Raw genomic sequence first — 22,580 nt, forward strand, 5'->3', positions numbered from 1 at the left:
CCTTACGGAGTCCCCAGCATCCTCTAGGATGTAAGAGAAATATATATATATATATATAATAAGAATTTACTTACCGATAATTCTATTTCTCGTAGTCCGTAGTGGATGCTGGGGACTCCGTAAGGACCATGGGGAATAGCGGCTCCGCAGGAGACTGGGCACAAAAGTAAAGCTTTAGAACTACATGGTGTGCACTGGCTCCTCCCCCTATGAACCTCCTCCAAGCCTCAGTTAGGATACTGTGCCCGGACGAGCGTACACAATAAGGAAGGATTTTGAATCCCGGGTAAGACTCATACCAGCCACACCAATCACACCATATAACTTGTGATCTAAACCCAGTTAACAGCATGATAACAGAGGAGCCTCTAGAAAAGATGGCTCACTACAGCAATAACCCGATTTTTTGGTAACAATAACTATGTACCAGTATTGCAGACAATCCGCACTTGGGATGGGCGCCCAGCATCCACTACGGACTACGAGAAATAGAATTATCGGTAAGTAAATTCTTATTTTCTCTGACGTCCTAGTGGATGCTGGGGACTCCGTAAGGACCATGGGGATTATACCAAAGCTCCCAAACGGGCGGGAGAGTGCGGATGACTCTGCAGCACCAAATGAGAGAACTCAAGGTCCTCCTCAGCCAGGGTATCAAATTTGTAGAATTTTACAAACGTATTTGCTCCTGACCAAGTAGCTGCTCGGCAAAGTTGTAAAGCCGAGACCCCTCGGGCAGCCGCCCAAGATGAGCCCACCTTCCTTGTGGAATGGGCTTTTACAGATTTTGGCTGTGGCAGGCCTGCCACAGAATGTGCAAGCTGAATTGTACTACAAATCCAACGAGCAATAGTCTGCTTAGAAGCCGGAGCACCCAGCTTGTTGGGTGCATACAGAATAAACAACGAGTCCGATTTTCTGACTCCAGCCGTCCTGGAAACCTATATTTCCAGGGCCCTGACAACGTCTAGCAACTTGGAGTCCTCCAAGTCCCTAGTAGCCGCAGGCACCACAATAGGTTGATTCAGGTGAAACGCTGAAAACCACCTTAGGGAGAAACTGAGGACAAGTCCTCAATTCCGCCCTGTCCGAATGGAAAATCAGATGAGGGCTTTTACAGGATAAAGCCGCCAATTCTGACACGCACCTGGCCCAGGCCAGGGCCAACAGCATGACCACTTTCCATGTGAGATATTTTAACTCCACATATTTAAGTGGTTCAAACCAATGTGACTTTTGGAACCCAAAAACTACATTTAGATCCCAAGGTGCCACTGGAGGCACAAAAGGAGGCTGTATATACAGTACCCCTTTCACAAACGTCTGAACTTCAGGGACTGAAGCTAGTTCTTTTTGGAAGAAAATTGACAGGGCCGAAATTTGAACCTTAATGGACCCCCATTTCAGGCCCATAGACACTCCTGTTTGCAGGAAATGTAGGAATCGACCTAGTTGAAAATTCCTCCGTCGGGGCCTTACTGGCCTCGCACCACGCAACATATTTTCGCCAAATGCGGTGATAATGTTTTGCGGTTATATCTTTCCTGGCTTTGATCAGGATAGGAATGACTTCATCCGGAATGCCTTTCTCCTTCAGGATCCGGCGTTCAACCGCCATGCCGTCAAACGCAGCCGCGGTAAGTCTTGGAACAGACAGGGTCCTTGCTGGAGCAGGTCCCTTCTTAGAGGTAGAGGCCACGGATCCTCCGTGAGCATCTCTTGAAGTTCCGGTTACCAAGTCCTTCTTGGCCAATCCGGAGCCACGAATATAGTGCTTACTCCTCTCCATCTTATAATTCTCAGTACCTTAGGTATGAGAGGCAGAGGAGGGAACACATACACTGACTGGTACACCCACTGTGTTACCAGAGCGTCTACAGCTATTGCCTGAGGGTCCCTTGACCTGGCGCAATACTTGTCGAGTTTTATAAACATGTGGAAGACTTCTGGGTGAAGTCCCCACTCTCCCGGGTGGGGGTCGTGTCTGCTGAGGAAGTCTGCTTCCCAGTTGTCCACTCCCGGAATGAATACTGCTGACAGTGCTATCACATGATTTTCCGCCCAGCGAAGAATCCTTGCAGCTTCTGCCTTGCCCTCCTGCTTCTTGTGTCACCCTGTCTGTTTACGTGGGTGACTGCCGTGATGTTGTCCGAATGGATCAACTCCGGGTGACCTTGAAGCAGAGGTCTTGCTGAGCTTAGAGCATTGTAAATGGCCCTTAGCTTCAGGATATTTATGTGAAGTGATGTCTCCAGGCTTGACCAGAAGCTCTGGAAATTCCTTCCCTGTGTGACTGCTCCCCAGCCTCGCAGGCTGGCATCCGTGGTCACCAGGACCCAGTCCTGAATGTCGAATCTGCGGCCCTCTAGAAGATGAGCACTCTGCAACCCTCACAGGAGAGACACCCTTGTGCTTGGTGACAGGGTTATCCGCTGATGCATCTGAAGATGCGACCCGGACCATTTGTCCAGCAGGTCCCACTGGAAAGTTCTTGCGTGGAATCTGCCGAATGGGATTGCTTCGTAGGAAGCCACCATTTTTCCCAGAACCCTTTCATTGATGTACTGAGACTTGGCTCGGTTATAGGAGGTTCCCGACTAGCTCGGATAACTCCCTGACTTTCTCCTCCGGGAGAAACACCTTTTTCTGGACTGTGTCCAGGATCATCCCTAGGAACAGAAGACGAGTCGTCGGAATCAGCTGCGATTTTGGAATATTGAGAATCCAATCGTGCTGCCGCAACACTACCTGAGATAGTGCTACACCGACCTCCAATTGTTCCCTGGATCTTACCCTTATCAGGGAATCGTCCAAGTAAGGGATAACTAAAATTCCCTTCCTTCGAAAGAGTATCATCATTTCGGCCATTACCTTGGTAAAGACCCGGGGTGCCGTGGACCATCCATACGGCAGCGTCTGAAACTGATAGTGACAGTTCTGTACCACAAACCTGAGGTACCCTTGGTGAGAAGGGTAAATTGGGACATGAAGGTAAGCATCCTTGATGTCCCGAGACATCATGTAGTCCCCTTCTTCCAGGTTCGCAATCACTGCTCTGAGTGACTCAATCTTGAATTTGAACCTCCGTATGTAAGTGTTCAAGATTTTAGATTTAGAATCGGTCTCACCGAGCCGTCCGGCTTCGGTACCACAACAGTGTGGAATAATACCCCGTTCCCTGTTGCAGGAGGGGTACCTTGATTATCACCTGCTGGGAATACAGCTTGTGAATGGCTTCCAAAACTGCCTCCCTGTCAGAGGGAGACATCGGTAAAGCCGACTTTAGGAAACGGCGAGGGGGAGACGTCTCGAATTCCAATTTGTACCCCTGAGATATCACCTGAAGGATCCAGGGGTCTAATTGCGAGTGAGCCCACTGCGCGCTGAAATTCATTGAGACGGGCCCCCACCGTGCCTGATTCTGCTTGTAAAGCCCCAGCGTCGTACTGAGGGCTTGGCAGAGGCGGGAGAGGGCTTCTGTTCCTGGGAACTGGCTGATTTCTGCAGCCTTTTTCCTCTCCCTCTGTCACGGGGCAGAAATGAGGAACCTTTTGCCCGCTTGCCCACGAAAGGACTGCGCCTGATAATACGGCGTCTTCTTATGTTGAGAGGCGACCTGGGGTACAAACGTGGATTTCCCAGCTGTTGCCGTGGCCACCAGGTCTGAAAGACCGACCCCAAATAACTCCTCCCCTTAATAAGGCAATACTTCCAAATGCCGTTTGGAATCCGCATCACCTGACCACTGTCGTGTCCATAACCCTCTACTGGCAGAAATGGACAACGCACTTAGACTTGATGCCAGTCGGCAAATATTCCGCTGTGCATCACGCATATATAGAAATGCATCTTTTAAATGCTCTATAGGCAATAATATACTGTCCCTATCTAGGGTATCAATATTTTCAGTCAGGGAATCCGACCACGCCAACCCAGCACTGCACATCCAGGCTGAGGCGATTGCTGGTCGCAGTATAACACCAGTATGTGTTTAAATACATTTTAGGATACCCTCCTGCTTTCTATCAGCAGGATCCTTAAGGGCGGCCATCTCAGGAGAGGGTAGAGCCCTTGTTCTTACAAGCGTGTGAGCGCTTTATCCACCCTAGGGGGTGTTTCCCAACGCACCCTAACCTCTGGCGGGAAAGGATATTATCAGTTGTTATCGGGGGAAACCCACGCATCATCACACACCTCATTTAATTTCTCAGATTCAGGAAAACTACAGGTAGTTTTTCCTCACCGAACATAATACCCCTTTTTGGTGGTACTCGTATTATCAGAAATGTGTAAAACATTTTTAATTGCCTCAATCATGTAACGTGTGGCCCTACTGGAAGTCACATTTGTCTCTTCACCGTCGACACTGGAGTCAGTATCCGTGTCGGCGTCTATATCTGCCATCTGAGGTAACGGGCGCTTTAGAGCCCCTGACGGCCTATGAGACGTCTGGACAGGCACAAGCTGAGTAGCCGGCTGTCTCATGTCAACCACTGTCTTTTATACAGAGCTGACACTGTCACGTAATTCCTTCCAACAGTTCATCCACTCAGGTGTCGACCCCCTAGGGGGTGACATCACTATTACAGGCAATCTGCTCCGTCTCCACATCATTTTTCTCCTCATACATGTCGACACAAACATACCGACACACAGCACACACACAGGGAATGCTCTGATAGAGGACAGGACCCCACTAGCCCTTTGGGGAGACAGAGGGAGAGTTTGCCAGCACACACCAGAGCGCTATATATATACAGGGATAACCTTATATAAGTGTTTTTCCCCTTATAGCTGCTGTATTTTTAATACTGCGCGTAATTAGTGCCCCCCTCTCTTTTTTAACCCTTTCTGTAGTGTAGTGACTGCAGGGGAGAGCCAGGGAGCTTCCCTCCAACGGAGCTGTGAGGGAAAATGGCGCCAGTGTGCTGAGGAGATAGGCTCCGCCCCTTCTCGGCGGCCTTATCTCCCGTTTTTCTGTGTATTCTGGCAGGGGTTAAATTCATCCATATAGCCCAGGAGCTATATGTGATGCATTTTTTTGCCATCCAAGGTGTTTTTATTGCGTCTCAGGGCGCCCCCCCCCCAGCGCCCTGCACCCTCAGTGACCGGAGTGTGAAGTGTGCTGAGAGCAATGGCGCACAGCTGCAGTGCTGTGCGCTACCTTGTTGAAGACAGGACGTCTTCTGCCGCCGATTTTCCGGACCTCTTCTGTCTTCTGGCTCTGTAAGGGGGCCGGCGGCGCGGCTCTGGGACCTATCCATGGCTGGGCCTGTGATCGGTCCCTCTGGAGCTAATGTCCAGTAGCCTAAGAAGCCCAATCCACTCTGCACGCAGGTGAGTTCGCTTCTTCTCCCCTTAGTCCCTCGATGCAGTGAGCCTGTTGCCAGCAGGTCTCACTGAACATAAAAAACCTAAAACTAAACTTTTCACTAAGCAGCTCAGGAGAGCCACCTAGTGTGCACCCTTCTCGTTCGGGCACAAAAATCTTAACTGGGGCTTGGAGGAGGGTCATAGGGGGAGGAGCCAGTGCACACCAGGTAGTTCTAAAGCTTTACTTTTGTGCCCAGTCTCCTGCGGAGCCGCTATTCCCCATGGTCCTTACGGAGTCCCCAGCATCCACTAGGACGTCAGAGAAATATATATATATGTGTATGTGTAGATATATATATATATATATACACACACACACACATATATATTATATACACACACAGACACACTAGTTTTACGGACCCAGCATATACTGGGTCACCTCAGTCCCCACCCCCGTGATTGGCTCCACCCAGTTCTGGAAACCCCCCCCATGCAAATCCTGCGTTTGCCACTGGTGTGTATGGACCTTAACAATCCAATTCACAACAACCCAACATCACAGTGTGACTGCCTCATAGGCAGAGGGGGGCAGTGATAGTGAAGCCTACAGTACAATGGGGATAATTCCAAGTTGATCGCAGCAGGAAATTTTTAGCAGTTGGGCAAAACCATGTGCACTGCAGGGGGGGGGGCAGATATAACATGTGCAGAGAGAGTTTGATTTGGGTGTGGTGTGTTCAATCTGCAATCTAATTTGCAGTGTAAAAATAAAGCAGCCAGTATTTACCCTGCACAGAAACAAAATAACCCACCCAAATCTAACTCTCTCTGCACATGTTATATCTGCCTCCCCTGCAGTGCACATGGTTTTGCCCAACTGCTAAAAAATTTCCTGCTGCGATCAACTTGGAATTACCCCCAATATGTGGAACCTTAGCACAGGACACCACACATGTTGTGAAAAAAATCTAAAAAACATTGCGCTATAGAATATGTAAATATAAATGTGTATATAGAAAAGTAAAAATTAAAGTTTGAAAAAATGGCTGTGGAGTTATCAGAAATGAGGTTGGGAGACTGTCTATATATAATATAATAAAATACCTTTTATTTTATACCAAATAATCCACAGAGTGGAATGTAAAAATAAAGCATATATATATATTAAAGAAAGCATCAAGTATTTGATATATATAGAACATTCCAGAGTACATAAATAACTGTTGCAACAGCTCTAATAGATATGCTACAATGTTATTGAATAGATACTTATGTGTCCTTTTTAGAGACAATGTGCATCAATAGTTGCAATATCCTCTGCACGATCCACATAAGTATAGCTATTGGCTTTAAATGCCGGCGTCCCGGCCACGATAAATAGTTCAAAGTGGGCTGAAGATTTTATATTTACCGCCCTGTAGCTTTCACATATATAAGAAAAATCGTCCCTCCTTTCCCGGTGGTGAGGCTATCACCGCCCCCGGGTGTGGTGTAACGTATGTCCGTGAAACGGATGAGAGTCGAGGGACTCACCGGTCTCCCCCGCTGAGATAGTGTTGCCGTCTCCCCTCTCCCGGTGGTGAGGCCGTCACCGCCCCGAGTGGTGTAATTCGAGGGTCCGTGAATGTTGCCCGCAAGACTCCTGCTGTCAGTGTGACGTGGCGTGACGTGACCTTCCCTGCACTGCCGCTGGCTAGCTATTCACCCGCCTGTCAGCTCGTCAGCTGAACATCATTACGCCACGTCACACTGACAGCAGGAGTCTTGCGGGCAACATTCACGGACCCTCGAATTACACCACTCGGGGCGGTGACGGCCTCACCACCGGGAGAGGGGAGACGGCAACACTATCTCAGCGGGAGAGACCGGTGAGTCCCTCGACTCTCATCCATTTCACGGACATACGTTACACCAAGCCCGGGGCGGTGATAGCCTCACCACCGGGAAAGGAGGGACGATTTCTCTCATATATGTGAAAGCCACAGGCGGTAAATATAAAATCTTCAGCCCACTTTGAACTATTTATCGCGGCCGGGACGCCGGCATTTAAAGCCAATAGCTATACTTATGTGGATCGTGCAGAGGATATTGCAACTATTGATGCACATTGTCTCTAAAAAGGACACTTAAGTATCTATTCAATAACATTGTAGCATATCTATTAGAGCTGTTACAACAGTTATTTATGTACTCTGGAATGTTCTATATATATCAACTACTTGATGCTTTCTTATATATATATATATATATATATATATATATATATAAATTTAAATTTTCCAAACAGCCGGCACTCCCTTTGCTTACATATCATCTGCTCCGGTGCCCTCCCTAGGAAAGAATTCCAATTGTAGATAGGAGAATAGGCGGCACTCAGGAGACTGTTCAAACAACTTTCTTTATTGAGGTGACATCCAACATTTGTTTCGGGAGTCCGCCCGTCGTCAGGGATGTACAGCACAGTGATGACAAACATTATATACCCTCACAGAGACTTCCCCACATATGCAATCAAGTTTACTTACCTCACCTGCGAACCTGCCCTCCGTGGTGTTCTGATCGGAGGGCAGGTTCGCAGTCTCCTGAGTGCCGCCTATTCTCCTATCTATATATATATATATATATATATATATATATATGCTTTATTTTTACATTCCACTCTGTGGATTATTTGGTATAAAATAAAAAGTATTTTATTATATTATATATAGACAGTCTCCCGACCTCATTTCTGATAACTCCACAGCCATTTTTTCAAACTTTAATTTTTACTTTTCTATATACACATTTATATTTACATATTCTATAGCGCAATGTTTTTTAGATTTTTTTCATTTTGTTTATGCTAGAGACCCTAACCAAGTCTCAAAACATACGCTGCTGTTTATTTACACTTAGTTTTATCTATGTAAATTTTTTATATATATATATATATATATATATATATATATATATGTATATGTTTAATAATAGCGCCAGGAGAGTGGGATTGGCATACCACTGGGGATTTTATCTCCTTTTCATACCCTAGACCACACATGTTGTGGCACATTACTGCAGGTTAGGAAAAGTCATGCTGTTACACAGGTTTGCATCTAGCACCGCACACAGAGTAATTCCAAGTTGATCGCAGCAGCAATTTTGTTAGCAGTTGGGCAAAACCATGTGCACTGCAGGGGAGGCAGATTTAACATGTGCAGAGAGAGTTAAGGCCCCTACACATTAGACGATGTCGCTCTGTGAGCGACATTGTCTAACGTTTCCCCCTCCCGGGCCGGCCGGTCGGCGGCCGCCTGTACGCACTGAGCGATATGACCGCTCATATCGCTCAGTGACGTCACGCCCCCGCCAGCCCTGCATGAAGGTCGTGGACGACAGTCCACATCCTTCATGCATGCCCTACCGACAGCGACGATCGTTGCCGACCCGTGGGGCCGCGCATCGGTCGTCGCTGGCGGCATACACACTTAACGATAAAATGAGCGACGTCGCTCAAGGAGGGGGAAAATGAGCGACGTCGCTCATTATATCGTTAAGTGTGTATGGACCTTTAGATTTGGGTGTGGTGTGTTCAATCTGCAATCTAATTTGCAGTGTAAAAATAAAGCAGCCAGTATTTACCCTGCACAGAAATAAAATAACCCACCCAAATCTAACTCTCTCTGCACATGTTATATCTGCCTCCCCTGCAGTGCACTTGGTTTTGCCCAACTGCTAACAAAATTCCTGCTGCGATCAACTTGGAATTACCCCCACACATCCTTTTTTTTACAGCCATAGAGGAACCAGTGGTGAGACTGTTCCCCCGCAATACACTGCAGCCTCAGGGCGGCTCACAGAGTAACAAGTCCTGGGGATGGACATACGGCGGCACATAATGCAGTCACAGGGGAAGTGTGGGGGGGATTACCGTCCACAACGGGACTTCTAATGGGAGTGACTCGGTCTCTGCTCCCGTGGCATACAGGCTACACGTACATACTCATGAGGCAGATATAGATCATAGAGCTATCAGGATATAAACAATGATGGAGCCATGCTGAGACTACACCCTGCCCCTGGTACTCGCTGCTGCATCTGCAGCTTGCCTCTCCCTGTGAGGAGGCAGCGTGACCGTGTCCGTACACCCATGTCAGCCTATCACAGAGACCAGGGAGTGTCTCTCTCATGTATTTCACAGTTTCCTTCCGGTATCATATCCTCCGAATATGGCAGCTGCCGGGTTCTGCTTCTTCTTAGCAACAGGTAATAGACATATAATTCGGTCATTTAAGTAGGGCGCATAGTATTGCTGTGATTTACTGTGTGCTCCATCCTCCGCCATCCCCCATAGTGCCTGCATCCGTCTCCTGCTGCATACAGCCGGGCTTTCCCGTATCACTGGATGCCACTCACCCTATACCCTGTTGCACAGTATATATACTATACTGTATATAGCCGGGCTCTCCCGTATCACAACATGCCACTCTCCCCATACCCTGCTGCACAGTATATATGCTGTATATAGCTGGGCTCTCCTGTATCACAGCATGCCACTCTCCCCATACCCTGCTGCACAGTATATATGCTGTATATAGCTGGGCTCTCCTGTATCACAGCATGCCACTCTCCCCATACCCTGCTGCACAGTATATATGCTGTATATAGCTGGGCTCTCCTGTATCACTGCCTGCCACTCACCCCATCCCCTACTGCACAGTGTGTGTGTGTGTGTGTATATATATATATATATATATATATATATATATATATATATATCTATCTATCTGGGCTCTCCTGTATCACTGCACGACACTCACCCGCATACCATGCTGCACAGTATATATACTGTATATAGCTGGGCTCTCCTGTATCACTGCACGACACTCACCTGCATACCATGCTGCACAGTATATATACTGTATATAGCTGGGCTATCCTGTATCACAGCATGCCACTCACCCCTTCCCCTGCTGCACAGTATACTGTATATAGCCTGGCTCCTCTGCATCTCCTCTGGCCTGGCTCCTCTGTACCTCTGTATAGCCACTTACCCCACCCCCTGCTGCACAGTATATATAGCCTGGGCTCTCTTGTATCACTGTATGCCACTCACCCCTTCCCATGCTGCATAGTATATATACTGTATATAGAATGGCTCTCCTGTATCACTGTATAGCCACTCACCCCATCACCTGCTGCACAGTATATATAGTCTGAGCTCTTCTGTATCTCTGTATAGCCACTCACCCCATCCCCTGCTGCATAGTATACTTGTATATCCAGGCTCTCCTATATGACTGTATGTTACTCACCCCCTGCTACATTGTATACTGTGGGCTTTCCTGTATCACTCTATGGCCAGTCTTCCTGTCCCATCTGCACAGCATAGCCTGGATCTCCAGTATTACTGTGTTGCCAGTATGGTGGCCAATCCTGGGATCAGGATAGGTGGGATCACGGGAGGTTCAGACGCTACCTGACTGCCACTGCTCAGCTCCCCCTGCCTCCGGCTGTGCGCATTGCGCAGCATGATATTATGTCAGAGGTCACGCTGCGCAGCCTGACGCCAGCTTCCCGCTGCTCGGGTTTCAGCACTCACCCGCCGTCCAGATTATGGTGAGCGGGGATCGGGGGAGGGGGGGCTCACATTGAAAACGAACTTCCCAGGAATCCCGGGATCAATCATTTGTCTATCCCGATTCGCGGGATTGACAAAATGGCCCGGGATTGTCCACTCTAGTTGCCACTTATCCTTTTTGCCTTCTCCATCTCCTGTTATTAATGTAGTGTCTGTCACTGAGTAATCTCTTTGTAGTAGAGCTAGCCTCATAGGAGGAGTAAAATACCTAATGTTGACATTCCCAACCTCTGTCATTAAAGCACACTAACAGTTCAGGTTTTAGTGATATCCAGGCTTCAGCACAAGTGGTTAAATCAAAATAACTGAGCTACTAAGGTGGTCATTCAGATCTGATCGCTGCTATGTGTTTTCGCACAGCAGGTGATCACATCCGATCACCCGCAGGCAGGTCGGACGGATACAATGGGCTTCGCCAGTCAGCGACGGGATGGTGTGAAGGATCCATTTGCATGGGCGATCGCAAGGAGATTGACAGGAAGAGGCTGATGTGGGTGGCAACTGACCGTTTTCAGGGAGTGTCCTGAAAAACGTATGTGGGCTCAAGCGTTTTCAGGGAGGGTGTCTGACGTCGGCTCCGGCCCCTATCAGCAGGATTCAATCACACTGGGCTGCACAGAGACTGAACAAAATCAGTTTGTGCAGCTCTGCTACACATGCGATCGCACACTTGCACAGCAAAAATACACTCCCCCTGTAGGTGGCGACTATCTGATCGCAGGGCAGCAAAAAACGCAGCCTAGCGATCAGATCTGAATTACGCCCTAAGTCACCTGTGCTCAAACATGGATATCACTAAAACCTGGACGGCTAGAGTGGTATACAAATAGCCGTGATAGTGTCACAGCCGCCATAAATGATTTCTATTTTTCTTTTCATTTTTTTTCGCCACTATGTTATTGCCTATCTCGAAAACACCTGTTTTTCATTTGAAAATACATAGGTCCGGCGAAAAGATGCAGACCTATGTATTTTCACTGCACTTTTAATAAATAAAATGGTCAAATATTGGAGATTTGGGTTCACCTGCCTGGGGCAGTCAAAACCAAGGCCCTCATTCCGAGTCGTTCGCTCGTTCTTTTTTTTCGCATCGCAGTGAAAATCAGCTTAGAGCGCATGCGCAATGTTCGCACTGCGACTGCGCTAAGTAATTCTGCTATGAAGAAAGGATTTTTACTCACGGCTTTTTGTTCGCACCGGCGAACGTAGTGTGATTGACAGGAAATGGGTGTTACTGGGCGGAAACACGGCGTTTTATGGGCGTGTGGCTGAAAACGCTACCGTTTCCGGAAAAAACGCAGGAGTGGCCGGAGAAACGGGGGAGTGTCTGGGCGAACGCTGGGAGTGTTTGTGACGTCAAACCAGGAACGACAAGCACTGAACTGATCGCACAGGCAGAGTAAGTCTGGAGCTACTCTAAAACTGCTAAGTTTTTTTTGTTCGCAATATTGCGTAAACTTCGTTCGCACTTTTAAGATGCTAAGATACACTCCCAGTAGGCGTAGACTAAGCGTGTGTAACTCTGCTAAATTCGCCTTGCGACCGATCAACTCGGAATGAGGGCCCAAATCCAGATAAGTGCCGGCATTGGGGGAGAAGCGCGGTTATTGGATACTGCCCTTAGTGTGCCTTGAGGACAGTGGTCGGGAATGCCTGACCTAATGCATATAAATGTGATAACTATTTCCCTTGTATTTTATTGCAGCCTCTTTCTTGCTGCTGGAACCCTCTTTAGCATTTGTGGAGGATTTAGATGATACGTAAGTACTGACATATCAGGTAATTGTTAGACGGCCGAAAATCAGTTAACACATATCAGAACCCTTGGATTTTTGCTATTTAGTTAGAAATCCTTGTTAACGCGGGTATCAATGGGAGTTAATGCAGATTTTAGTTTGCAGCCCCTGAGTAGGAGTAAAATAGTGATAAATCTTTATCTTTAGGTAAAAAAATGTCAGGACCTCTGGTATACCACTTCCAATGAATACTCATGTACTTTAGAGACATTTAAATAGCATAGGGCCTGATTCAGTGTTGTACGCTATTCCAGTGTTTTCGTAATTGAGCGATTATCGGCAGACTGGTACCTTTGGAATTGCGTTTTGCAATCAGGATTCAGGAGAAAAATGATTGACAGGAAGTGACCGTTTGGCGGTGGTAACATGGTATTAGCGGGGAGTGGTTGTAAAAATGCAGGCGTGTCATGGCCTTTTACTGGTCATGTATGTAATGTCAGCTGCAAGCTCCTGCATACGAAAAGAAATGCCTGCGTGACTACGGCCGCGTCTAGTCTGCGTAGCCATAGACCTAAATGTTTAATGTTCTTACACGTAGACTGCGTATGTGTACACAAATTGTGAATAAGTTGACTATAACCATTAGGTGGGCATCTTTCCATTTCTGGGCAGCAGCTTCACTTGCTAACATTAGCAGTTACATAGTGTAGAAAATTGCAATTGGAATAGCGTACACCTCTGAATTAAGCCCATAGTGACATGTAATTTCTCTGACGTCCTAAGTGGATGCTGGGACTCCGTAAGGACCATGGGGAATAGCGGCTCCGCAGGAGACTGGGCACAACTAAAGAAAGCTTTAGGACTACCTGGTGTGCACTGGCTCCTCCCACTATGACCCTCCTCCAGACCTCAGTTAGAATCTTGTGCCCGGCTGAGCTGGATGCACACTAGAGGCTCTCCTGAGCTCCTAGAAAGAAAGTATATTTTAGGTTTTTTATTTTACAGTGAGATCTGCTGGCAACAGACTCACTGCAGCGAGGGACTAAGGGGAGAAGAAGCGAACCTACCTAACTGGTGGTAGTTTGGGCTTCTTAGGCTACTGGGCACCATTAGCTCCAGAGGGATCGACCGCAGGACCCGACCTTGGTGTTCGTTCCCGGAGCCGCGCCGCCGGCCCCCTTACAGAGCCAGAAGCAAGAAGTGTTCCGGAAAATCGGCGGCAGAAGACTTCTGTCTTCAACAAGGTAGCGCACAGCACTGCAGCTGTGCGCCATTGCTCCTCATGCACACCTCACAGTCCGGTCACTGATGGGTGCAGGGCGCTGGGGGGGGGGCGCCCTGAGGGCAATATAATACACCTTGGCTGGCAAATCATCACAATATATAGTCCCAGGGCTATATATGTGATAAATTACCCCTGCCAGAATCCATGAAAAAGCGGGAGAAAAGTCAGCCGAAAAAGGGGCGGGGCTATCTCCCTCAGCACACTGGCGCCATTTTATCTTCACAGTGCAGCTGGAAGATAGCTCCCCAGGCTTTCCCCTGTAGTTTTCAGGCTCAAAGGGTTAAAAAGAGAGGGGGGGCACTAAATTTAGGCGAAATATGTGTATACAAGCAGCTATTGGGGGAAAAAAATCACTCAGTTATAGTGTTAATCCCTGCATTATATAGCGCTCTGGTGTGTGCTGGCATACTCTCTCTCTGTCTCCCCAAAGGACTTTGTGGGGTCCTGTCCTCAGTCAGAGCATTCCCTGTGTGTGTGCGGTGTGTCGGTACGGCTGTGTCGACATGTTGGATGAGGAAGGTTACGTGGAGGCGGAGCAGAGGCCGATAAATGGGATGTCGCCCCCTGTGGGGCTGACACCAGAGTGGATGGATAGGTGGAAGGTATTAACCGACAATGTCAACTCCTTACATAAAAGGCTGGATGACGTAACAGCTGTGGGACAGCCGGCTTCTCAGCCCGCGCCTGCCCAGGCGTCTCAAAGGCCATCAGGGGCTCAAAAAACGCCCGTTACCTCAGATGGCAGACACAGATGTCGACACGGAGTCTGACTCCAGTGTCGACAAGGTTGAGATATATACACAATCCACTAGGAACATCCGTTACATGATCTCGGCAATGATAAATGTGTTACACATTTCTGACATGAACCCAAGTACCACATAAAAGGGGTTTTATTTTCGGGGAGAAAAAGCAGCCAGTGTTTTGTTCCCCCGTCAGATGAGTGAATGAAGTGTGTAAAGAAGCGTGGGTTCCCCCGATAAGAAACTGGTAATTTCTAAAAAGTTACTGATGGCGTACCCTTTCCCGCCAGAGGATAGGTCACGTTGGGAGATATCCCCTAGGGTGGATAAGGCGCTCACACGTTTGTCAAAAAAGGTGGCACTGCCGTCTTAGGATACGGCCACCTTGAAGGAGCCTGCTGATAAAAAGCAGGTGGCTAGCCTGAAGTCTGTATATACGCACTCAGGTTCTATACTGAGACCTGCAATTGCCTCAGCATAAATAGTGCTGCTGCAGCGTGGTCTGATACCCTGTCAGATAATATTAATACCCTAGACAGGGATAATATTTTGCTAACATAGAGCATATTAAAGACGTCGTCTTATATATGAAGGATGCACAGAGGGATATTTGCCGGCTGGCATCCAGAATTAATGCAATGTCCATTCTGCCAGGAGGGTATTAGAGACCCGGCAGTGGTCAGGTGATGCTGCCTTTAAAAGGCACATGGAGATTCTGCCTTATAAGGGTGAGGAATTGTTTGGGGATGGTCTCTGGGACGTCGTATCCACAGCAACAGCTGGGAAGAAAATTTTTTACCTCCGGTTTCCTCACAGCCTAAGAAAGCACCGTATTTTCAGGTACAGTCCTTTCGGCTTCAGAAAAGCAAGCGGGTCAAAGGCGCTTCCTTTCTGCACAGAGACAAGGGAAGAAGGAAAAAGCTGCACCAGACAGCCAGTTCCCAGGATCAAAAATCTTCCCCCGCTTCTTCTGAGTCCACCGCATGACGCTGGGGCTCCACAGGTGGAGACAGGTGCGGTGGGGGCGCGTCTCGGGAACTTCAGGGACCAATGGGCTTGCCCACAGCTGGATCCCTAGGTTCTGCAAGTAGTATCACAGGGATACAGGCTGGAGTTCGAGGCGACTCCCCCTCGCCGTTACCTCACATCAGCCTTGCCGGCTGCCCTCGGAGAAAGGTAGTACTGGCGGCAATTCACAAGCTGTACTTCCAGCAGGTGAAATCAAGGTACCCCTCCTTCAACAAGGCCGGGGTTACTATTCCAAAATGTTGTGGTACCGAAACCAGACGGTTCGGTGAGACCCATTCTAAAATTGAAATCCTTGAACACTTATATACGAAGGAAACAAGGGGGAAATATTCCCCTGCGCTGGAAGTGTAGATGCTGCAAATATGTATATGCTCCGGAGTTATCAACCGGAAAATGAACAATAATACAATACAAGAAATTATATACAAAATGCGCTTCAACACTGGATAGATAAAAAAGAAATATCTCAGACCAATTTGTTCCCAAACGGTCGTAGCGTCTCTGTAAGATTTCTTCCGGAGTTTTCTCCAACGTGATGGTGCATAAATGGAGAAAAACAAAATGGAAAAATATCCAATATGTAGTAAGTTCGTTATGAGATAATGAGAGTCATATAGAGGGACTATGGGATATAAAGTCTCCCCTCCTTGGTGTCTTTTTGGAAATATTCAAGGGTCACCCGAAAGATGTGTCAATCATAAACGAGGGATGCTCACTTTCTTGCTTACTTCAATATACATGTGCGTACTCCTATAAAGGTATCTTTAGGGTTTTCATAGAAAGCTTCGCTCCGAATGGTAATCGGTTGGTCAAACTATTTCTCCAAGTGACTTCACTTGGTGCACATGTGACTGTGAGAGAGGAGAGGAGCCTACAGACGTGAGGAGCAGCAGCCCAGCAGGTCTATCAGAAAGCCATACCACACGGGGGAGCACAGACTCAGGTGGGAAAGCTTTTGGCATCCTGAAGGCTCATCAGGAGATGCGGCTGGAAGAGGTGAACCAGTCTTAACCCATGTTCCACAACTTGGAGAAATAGTTTGACCAACCGATTACCATTCGGAGCGAAGCTTTCTATGAAAACCCTAAAGATACCTTTATAGGAGTACGCACATGTATATTGAAGTAAGCAAGAAAGTGAGCATCCCTCGTTTATGATTGACACATCTTTCGGGTGACCCTTGAATATTTCCAAAAAGACACCAAGGAGGGGAGACTTTATATCCCATAGTCCCTCTATATGACTCTCATTATCTCATAACGAACTTACTACATATTGGATATTTTTCCATTTTGTTTTTCTCCATTTATGCACTATCACGTTGGAGAAAACTCCGGAAGAAATCTTACAGAGACGCTACGACCGTTTGGGAGCAAATTGGTCTGAGATATTTCTTTTTTATCTATCCAGTGTTGAAGCGCACTTATATACGAAGGTTCAAGTTCAAAATGGAATCACTCAGGGCGATTAGTGCAAACCTGGAGAATTTCAGGGTATCACTGGACATCAAGGATGCTTACCTGCATGTCCCTATTTACCCTCTTCACCAGGAGTACCTCAAAATTGTGGTACAGGATTGTCATTACCAATTCCAGACGTTGCCGTTGGTCTGTTCCCTGCACCGAGGGTATTTACCAAGGTAATGGCCGAAATAATTATCCCGTACTTGGACGATCTCCTTATAAAGGCGAGGTCCAGGGAGCAGTTGTTCGTCGGAGTAGCACTATCTTGGGAAGTGCTACAACAGCACGGCTGGATTCTGAATATCCCAAAGTCGCAGCTGGTTCCTACGACGCGTCTACTGTTCCTGGGTATGGTTCTGGACACAGAACAGAATAAAAAGGGTTTCTCCCGGATGAGAAGTCCAAGGAGTTGTCGTCTCTAGACAGAGACCTCCTAATACAAATACAGGTGTCGGTGCATCAATGCACGCGAGCCCTGGGAAAGATGGTAGCTTCTTACGAAGAAATTCCATTCGCCAGGTCCCATGCAAGGATCTTCCAGTGGGATCTGTGGGACAAGTGGTCCGGGTCGCATCTTCAGATGCATCGGCGGATAACCCTGTCTCCACGGGCCAGGGTGTCGCTGTTGTGGTGGCTGCAGAGTGCTCATCTTCTAGGGGGCCGCAGATTCGGCATACAGGACTGGGTCCTAGTGAGCACGGATGCCAGCCTTCGAGGCTGGGGGGCAGTCACACAGGGAAGAAACTTCCAAGGCCTATGGAAAAGTCAGGAGACTTCCCTACACATAAATGTTCTGGAACTAAGGGCCATTTACAATGCCCTAAGTCAGGCTAGACCCCTGCTTCAACACCGGCCGGTGCTGATCCAGTCAGACAACATCACGGCGGTCGCTCATGTAAACCGACAGGGCGGCACAAGAAGCAGGATGGCGATGGCAGAAGCCACAAGGATTCCCCGATGGGCGGAAAATCATGTGTTAGCACTGTCAGCAGTGTTCATTCCCGGAGTGGACAACTGAGAAGCAGACTTTCTCAGCAGACACGACCTCCACCCGGGAGAGTGGGGACTTCATCCAGAAGTCTTCCAAATGATTGTACACCGTTGGGAAAGGCCACAGGTGGACATGATGGCGTCCCGCCTCAACAAAAAGCTACAAAGATATAGCGCCAGGTCAAGGGACCCTCAGGCGATAGCTGTGGACGCTCTGGTAACACCGTGGGTGTACCAGTCGGTGTATGTGTTCCCTTCTCTGCCTCTTACCCAGGGTAATGAGAATAATAAGAAGGAGAGGAGTAAGAACTATACTCATTGTCCCGGATTGGCCAAGAAGAGCTTGGTACCCAGAACTCCAAGAAATGATCTCAGAGGACCCATGGCCTCTGCCGCTCAGACAGGACCTGCTGCAGCAGGGGGCCTGTCTGTTCCAAGACGTACCGCGGCTGCGTTTGACGGCATGGCGGTTGAACGCCGGATCCTGAAGGAAAAGGGCATTCCGGAGGAAGTTATCCCTACGCTAATTAAAGCTAGGAAAGAAGTGAACGCAAACCATTATCACCGCATATGGCGGAAATATGTTGCGTGCTGTGAGGCCAGGAAGGCCCCAAAGGAGGAATTTCAGCTAGGTCGATTTCTGCACTTCCTACTGTCAGAGGTGACTATGGGCCTAAAATTGGGTTCCATTAAGGTCCAGATTTCGGCTCTATCGATTTTCTTCCAAAATAGAACTGGCTTCACTGCCTGAAGTTCAGACTTTTGTTAAGGGAGTGCTGCATAGTCAGCCCCCGTTTGTGCCTCCAGTGGCACTGTGGGATCTCAACGTGGTGTTGGATTTCCTGAAGTCGCATTGGGTTGAGCCACTTAAATCCGTGGAGCTACAATACCTCACGTGGAAAGTGGTCATGCTGTGGGCCTTGGCGTCGGCCAGGCGTGTATCAGAATTGGCGGCTTTGTCATGCAAAAGCCCTTATCTGTATTTTATATGGATAAGGCGGAATTGAGGACTCGTTCCCAATTCCTACCTAAGGTGGTATCAGTTTTTCATGTGAACCAACCTATTTTGGTGCCTGCGGCTACTTGGGACTTGGAGGATTCCAAGTTACTGGACGTAGTCAGGGCCCTGAAAAGTATATGTTTCCAGGACGGCTGGAGTCAGGAAAACTGACTCGCTATTTATCCTGTATGCACCCAACAAGCTGGGTGCTCCTGCTTCTAAGCAGACTATTGCTCGCTGGATCTGTAGCACGATTCAACTTGCACATGCTGCGGCTGGACTGCCGCACCCTAAATCTGTAAAAGCCCATTCCACGAGGAAAGTGGGCTCTTCTTGGGCGGCTGCCCGAGGGGTCTCGGCTTTACAAATTTGCCGAGCTGTTACTTGGTCGGGTTCAAACACTTTTGCAAGAGTCTACAAGTTTGATACCCTGGCTGAGGAGGACCTAGAGTTTGCTCATTCGGTGCTGCAGAGTCATTCGCACTCTCCCGCCCGTTTGGGAGCTTTGGTATAATCCCCATGGTCCTTACGGAGTCCCAGCATCCACTTAGGACGTCAGAGAAAATAAGATTTTACTCACCGGTAAATCTATTTCTCGTAGTCCGTAGTGGATGCTGGGCGCCCATCCCAAGTGCGGATTGTCTGCAATACTTGTATATAGTTATTACCTAACTAAAGGGTTATTGTTGAGCCATCTGTTGAGAGGCTCAGTTATATTTCATACTGTTAACTGGGTATAGTATCACGAGTTATACGGTGTGATTGGTGTGGCTGGTATGAGTCTTACCCGGGATTCAAAATCCTTCCTTATTGTGTCAGCTCTTCCGGGCACAGTATCCTAACTGAGGTCTGGAGGAGGGTCATAGTGGGAGGAGCCAGTGCACACCAGGTAGTCCTAAAGCTTTCTTTAGTTGTGCCCAGTCTTTTGCGGAGCCGCTATTCCCCATGGTCCTTACAGAGTCCCAGCATCCACTACGGACTACGAGAAATAGATTTACCGGTGAGTAAAATCTTATTTTTCAGGTGAATTTCACTGAAATGCTCAAAAAAGGGTTGAATCATGTGGGATATGTATTTTGGGGATCAGTATGAATGTCCGATGGATGGGATGCCAGTGGTCAGTATACCGACACTGGCATCCCGTCTATCCTAATCCCAACAGTCCCCCAGTAAGCCACCTAACCCTCACCCTTTCCCTACCCCTCCCTTCTGGGTGCCTAACTCTCCCTACTTGGGGCCTAACCCTCCCTTCCCCGCTTGATGCCTAACCCTAACCTCCCCTTGTATGTGCCTAACCCTCCCTAACCCTAACCTTCCCTGCGCTTCCCCCTAATCCCCCCCCCCCCCCCCCCCTCTTCAGCCAAAACCTAACCTCCCCATCCCTGCGGCAGTCGGTATTGTGACGCCGGCATCCCATTCAGCGTCTTTATGTAGACGACAGGATAGCATCCTTCTTTGGGATGCCAGCGTCGGTATAGCAACCGCTGGTATCCCGGCCGTCGTTTAGTTAACTGCTTCCCGTATTTTGGGCTGTTGTATTGATGATATATTCGTTTTTGAACTTGTAGATTGGAGTTTCAAGTTGTTCCCCCCCCCCCCCCCCCCCCTTCCCCCAATATTTTTGAAATTTTGTTAAAAACAGTTAGAAATGACATTAGATTAATTTTTCGGTACGCCAACATAATCTAGAGGCTTTAATATGGTTAAACACCCTTGCTTATGATTATTTCTCCACTGCTAATAAAAGGTAAAACCAGCCTTTTAAGAATTGCATATACTTTTGCTAATGGCACCAATTGGATCGGTATGAGATCCTGCCGCCCGAGATGCCGAACGTCAGGATCCCGACATCGGCATCCCGAGGGCGGAATGCTGGCAGGCGGGTGAGTGCAACGAATCCCCTTGTGGGCTCGCTGCAGGCTCTATTCTCTCTCTATGGGTGTCGTGGACACCCTTAGAGGGGTAATCACCTACCTTACCGGTATACCGGCGGCGGTATGGTGACAACCAGGATCCCGACTATCGATATGCTGATTGCATACCCCACCAATAGTCTTCTATACTGTTTCCCAACGTTATTTGTTCACTTTTTGGGAGTTCAGGATTGTTTCCACATTTTTCATGCACTCCCTTCAGGTCGCCGGGTGGCATGGGTAAGCATTTCCTGATTGAATAGCAAGTGATGCTTGAGTGCGCATCCTTAAACCAGCCCACAAAGTGCACATTAAGTTGACCCACAGTAAAATCTGTTTAACCACTTGCCTGGCGTGGTCGCATTGTTTGCACTCAGGACCTCATTCAGTAAGAATTGTAATTCGCATCCAGTCGATTATCGAACCACACCACTGTTTGACTGACAGGAAGACGGCATTTGTGGGCGAAAACCTGCCGTTTTCTGGGTGTGTCTGAAAAAATACAGGCATGCCCAGGCATTTTTTAGGAGGGCCTCTTCAGCGATTACCATTTCCAGCCTCTTGTGTCACAAGAATTGTGGATGACCTTGCCTGGCACAGATGGTAAAGATCTCTGATGTTCTGAGAATTGTGTGTGGTTTTGCGAGCAGCCCACATATTGCGATGCATTCGCAATTCTGCAATGGGCGTTTTTTCTCTATTTCTGTGGCAACTATTTGATCGCAGCAACTGCTTTTTAGCAGAAATTGCAGTCCTTACTGAATACTTACTGATCTATCTATCTATATGTTTTTTTGTTTGTATAAAATTGCTTTGGATAAGTTATAAATATATGTTCTTGACCTAATTCAATCCTAAAAAAATCGGACAATTTCTGAGCGTTTTTTTGGAAAAACCAGGTTGATCTTGCTGTGTAAATGATTGGCGCTTTTAAAAAAATTGCAAAACCTTACCAAATCTCTCACTTTTTGAAACTCTCACTCTATTACATTTGGCCCCTAGCCAAATAAATAGTTATGGGCCCTACACACTGGCGTATTTGCTGCCGTGGTGCCTAACGGACGACACCGTGGCGGGGGGAGTTAATTTTCTTCACTCTCTAACGTCACCCGGCCCCATAGCCCTGCATGCTAATATAAACGAGCCGGCACCAACGATGAACGAGCATGGGGCCGCGCATCGTTGATCGTTGGTGCCTACACACAGAAAGATTTGAACACTTTCTCGTTCATTACTGAACGAGATTGTTCATATCGACCCAGTCTGTAGGGCCCTTTCAGCTGCTAATTGAAGTGACCCCTTCAGCCTCACTAAAGAGGTTGATGAATCTTCTTCTATTTTGCAATACAATTTAGTAACATTGGGGGTGATTCCGAGTTGTTCGCTCGCTAGCTGCTTTTAGCAGCATTGCACACGCTAAGCCACCGCCCTCTGGGAGTGTATCTTAGCAGAATTGCGAAAGAAAGATTAGCAGAATTGCGAATA

General features: G+C 47.9%; 1 protein-coding gene and 1 long non-coding RNA gene across 2 annotated transcripts in view; one reads left to right on the top strand and one right to left on the bottom strand.

The window, feature by feature from the left end:
* Positions 1–22,580, bottom strand: part of LOC134928090 (uncharacterized) — a 72,946-nt gene that overhangs the window by 49,061 nt on the left and 1,305 nt on the right. The window lies entirely within an intron of this gene.
* Positions 9,204–22,580, top strand: part of TMX3 (thioredoxin related transmembrane protein 3) — a 206,074-nt gene continuing 192,697 nt past the window's right edge. The window contains exons 1-2 of the mRNA XM_063923394.1: positions 9,204–9,561; positions 12,642–12,696. Coding sequence (XP_063779464.1) covers positions 9,525–9,561; positions 12,642–12,696 — 92 coding nt within the window. The 5' untranslated portion in view covers positions 9,204–9,524. The remainder of the gene's footprint in view (positions 9,562–12,641; positions 12,697–22,580) is intronic.

Source organism: Pseudophryne corroboree, chromosome 5 (assembly GCF_028390025.1).
Source record: "Pseudophryne corroboree isolate aPseCor3 chromosome 5, aPseCor3.hap2, whole genome shotgun sequence".
NCBI lineage: Eukaryota > Metazoa > Chordata > Amphibia > Anura > Myobatrachidae > Pseudophryne > Pseudophryne corroboree.